Here is a 4,055-nt window from a genome sequence, read left to right as displayed (position 1 = left end):
ACTATTTAAAATAAATGCCGTCTTGGACCATTTTTTCTATTACAAGAACACACTGTGACATAAGAGCTGTTTTGGACTTGGAAAAAACTAAATTTATTTCTTTACATGCCCTCTCCTACCTCTTTAAGGAAATGAGCAGGTCTGCGTTCCTAAGAAACGAAGATACAGTAAAAGGTGAACTTAGCCTACTATATCTTTGGCTCATGTACTCTGGCCAAAGAAGGTAAGAAGGTAAATACGTTAAGTGTTACCAGAGTCATCTTTAAATCCCTAAATAAAACAACAGACTCATACACACCATAAAAGCCCATCTGGTCTTAAACAAAAGAACACATTTACAATTAAACCCCTACTCACTTCATCCTCTTCAAACCCTCTTAGATCTTACCTGACTTTAAAATCATTAAGGTTAACTATGGAATACACTTGCATATTTCAGAGAATGCTGTCCATACTTTAACAGTACAGTACCTTCAATGGGAGAAATGTGGGGTCCCAGAGGCCAAGCCTACAGTGTAACAGCTGACAATACCACCAATTTCTGTGGTGTGTATGGTATATCCTAGCACATCATACATAAAATGCTATGCGACTAGCTTAGTTTGATTTCCTTTTAAAAGGAGTCGTCTTGGAACTATTCATCTGCCTTAAGGAGGATGCCTTTGTGCAAAACACTTTTAACTTCTCTTTTATGAACAATACTATGGTGGCACCTGTGAACAGCCACTGCACTCCAGCCTGTGCAACAGATCTTCTCTCTAAACAAACTAAAAAAGCCAAAATAGAGGTAAACTTTCCTTCCTAATCTACAGTACTTTTTCTTGATAAGTCTTCAGTTTATTCTCCCAATGGAGTACCTAACTCCCACTGGTCCCAGTCCTCTGGTAGAGTGCCTAAGAAAACCTTCTACCCCCCACCATCTTGGCTGGCTCCCCTGACAATCTCCCAAGTGCAACAGGCACTAGCGCCACCTCAACAGATTCTAAGGCTTCAAGAGGGAAGGGGATGCTCTCTGTCTTGTTCACTGATTTCTCAAGCCCCGGCATACTGTTGGGTAGTCAAATATTTATTTAATAAACCAGTGGATCTGTAAGCCAGGGCTGTTCGACGCAGTACCCACTACCCACTTGTCACTTTTGTGCACCTGAAATGTGGACAATACTGAGAAAATGTCTTTTATTTTAATCAGTCATCCAGCCCTGGCCTGTCTGTGGCAAGAGGGCCAAAGCCTAAGTTCATTACTTGAGAAGTCAACAACTGCTCATACACACGTATCTTTAAAGCAACATACTATATGAAAACGCCATATGCTGGGAACAGTGGGCCAGCTTTATTTTCAAGAAGGTAAAACACTACTGTGAAGTATTTTAGTAGACCTTTAGTTTGATCACATACTCAAGGATTCAAATTCTAGATTTCAAAGCATCTCGAAGACCCATATGTGTATTTTCCTTATGAGAAACTTGGCTAAATTTATCTGCACCATGTTCTACTGATCTGCCATTATGAGGCAACCGAACAGTCTAGAACTATAAACTCCAGGTGAAAACAGAGTGGTTCAGGTTTTACACCGTGAAACCACGGTGTAACCATTCACCACACTAGCACGTGGCAGCCACAAAATGTCTGACGGTCGGTGATGGAAGGAGCGCACACCGGTGGAGCCCGACCTGGAAATGTCGAGTCGCGCGCTCTCGGGCCCTTCAGGGCACACGGCCACCGTGCGGTGGAGCCCGGCCGGTCCCTCACCACTGCTGACCTCAAGGACTAGTGAGCGAGAACGCCAAGCCGAGCCGGCCAGGTAAAGCCTCGTTGACTAATCCCTACAAGTTTGCAACTTGTTCACCACCGCACTTGAGTACCGAAACTCGGCCCTTCGCTAGACCCGCGCGGCGTGCGGTGCCCTCCCGGCCGGAGAAAGCCACTCACCGCGGAGGGAGGCGGGCAGCTGCGCGGCCCCTCCCCGCGCGGCGGCGGGAAGCCGCGCTAACTCGCCGAGAGATCAAAGAGCCGATCCTTTCAGGCCCGCCCCACGCACACGCAGCCGCGGCGCGCGGGGGCCGCTCTCGGGCAGCGCAGCGCGGATGGCGCGCGGTCGGCGGCGCCAGGCCACGCTCGAGCACGTGCGGGGGCAGAGGCCGCATAGCCCCGCGCGCCCGGCCCGAGGCGGAGGCGGCCGCCTGCCGTGGCCCTTTTAAGGAGGAGGGAGGGTTCGGCAGCGCGCCCACAACGGAATGAGTCGGCGGCGGCCGCATCGCGCGGCCCCGGCCGTGCGGGCCGGGCGCCGGCGAGTAACAGACCGAGGGCTCAGCCCGGGAACGGGCGGCCGGCAGCCAGCGCCGAGGGCGGGCGGGCGGATCCCACGCGCCGGCTCACCCAGCGGAGGGAGACGGGCACCCGCCAACATGGCGCTGTGCAGGCCTGCGGCGCGCCCGGCTGGCGTGAGGCGCCGCCACCCGCCCACACCGAGGGGCCAGCCTCCCGAGGCAGGGGCCCCCGGGCTCCGCGGTGGCGGCGCCAGGGGAGGGCGAAGCCGCCGCCACAACGGTTGACTCGGGTAGACCTGGACCGGACCGGAGTAGGGGAGGCCGAGAGCGAAAGGGGAGTGAAGCAAATAACGAACAAAGTTTTATTTTTAGGCTTGAAAAATGGCGGGAACGGCGTCCTTTTTTCAAAGTTGGCCTCGGGAGGGGTGGCGGTAGCGCCACCTCCGCCGCCTGGGCCCGCCCCTCCCCCGCTCTGCGCGCCAGGCCGCGCCCGCCCAGGCCCCCAGGCGCCCGAAGGGGGCTTCTCGCCCCTTTCAAAGGAATAAAGTCCCCCTCGCCTCACGGCCCCTGCCGTCGGCCCAGCCGGCGCCTACTGCGAGGCCCGGTCCGGGAAACCCCCCGCCCCCTCCCCGGCCGGCCCGGGACGCGCGGAGCTTAGCTTGGCCTGGCCGGCGGCGGGCCCAAGCGAGGCTCGCCGCGCAGCTCCTCGGCAGGCCCAGCCTCCGCCCGGTCGCGCATCCCGGAGACTGCAAACATGGCTCCCAGCGTTACACAACCCCCGCCTCCCTCCCTCGCCGCCGGCCACTCGCAGACGCGCTCCCGGGAATAAACCCTGGCGTGCGATGAGCTCAAAGTTTGCTTTCCCCCACTCTCTGCCTTCCCTGGGCGGCCGCGGGGCCCTACGGGCGGCAAAGAGTTAATCCCCGCGCGCTCGCTCCCCCCTTCGCGTCCGCCCGCCTTCCCCGTCCAAGCCCGCGAGCTGCGCCCTTCCCCGCGCCGGAGCAGGCGAACCCGCGGCCCGAGCCCCGCAGGTGGCCACCATTACATGCAAGTCATCGGGGAGGGGGCGTCCGACGGGGGCTCTGCTTACCGCTTCCGGGGTCCTGTTCCTCAGCTCCAGGTGGATCCTCTTCTTCATGTCCATGTTCCCCTCTTCCCCCCCTTCAAACTTAACTTTCCGCGGCGGGGGCGGAGGGGGGAGAGGCGTCCTGGCCTGCGCAGCTAGGGCCGTCGGAAGTGGTCTACTCGTGGCAGAGGCCGGCGGCGCGGTCCCGTGCGGCGTGCGAGCGGGCGAGCGGAGCCTCCGGAGCCAAGTTACTCGCGGGAGCGGAGAGAAACCATGGAGGGAAAAGGGGGCTGGAGCGCAGCGCTGGTCTCACTACCGCCGCCACCGGTCACGGCCCGCACTGCGCTTAAACCGGCGACGCGACGCGGCGCGGCGGCTGCTCGGCTCCACTCGGCCCCGCGCGTCGCCGCTCGGCTCAGCTGCCCCGGCTGCACCAAGGACGGGGCGGGGAGACGCGCGGCGGGAGGGGCGGAGGCTGGGGGAAAGGCGCAGCCCGGGGGTGTGGAGCGACTTCCTCCGCCCTCTGACTGCACGTGGGGCGGCTGATGTAAGACAGGCCTCGGGGGCTTCTGCGCCCGTCACGGGCGAGACCCCCGGGTCCACCTTGCCTCTCCCGACGGCAGGTCCCTGGCTGGGTCCGGGACGTTCGCGGGGGAAGGTCAGTGGGAGACCATCCAGTCTGCCTTTGGAGGCTGCCCGAGGCCGATGCGTTCGCAGAGGCT

The 4,055-nt window shown here is 59.6% G+C and overlaps 1 protein-coding gene across 1 annotated transcript in view; it reads right to left on the bottom strand.

The window, feature by feature from the left end:
• ANP32B (acidic nuclear phosphoprotein 32 family member B) overlaps positions 1-3,768 on the bottom strand; it is a 39,842-nt gene extending 36,074 nt beyond the window's left edge. Inside the window, exon 1 of the mRNA XM_012802411.2 lies at positions 3,358-3,768. Coding sequence (XP_012657865.1) covers positions 3,358-3,411 — 54 coding nt within the window. The 5' untranslated portion in view covers positions 3,412-3,768. The remainder of the gene's footprint in view (positions 1-3,357) is intronic.
• Positions 3,769-4,055: the final 287 nt, after the last annotated feature.

Source organism: Otolemur garnettii, unplaced genomic scaffold, assembly GCF_000181295.1.
Source record: "Otolemur garnettii isolate 467f Iridium unplaced genomic scaffold, OtoGar3 scaffold00014, whole genome shotgun sequence".
In the NCBI taxonomy this organism is placed as follows: domain Eukaryota; kingdom Metazoa; phylum Chordata; class Mammalia; order Primates; family Galagidae; genus Otolemur; species Otolemur garnettii.
The sequence above is the reverse complement of the archived record's forward strand: the minus strand, read 5'-3'. Positions and strand labels throughout refer to the sequence as shown.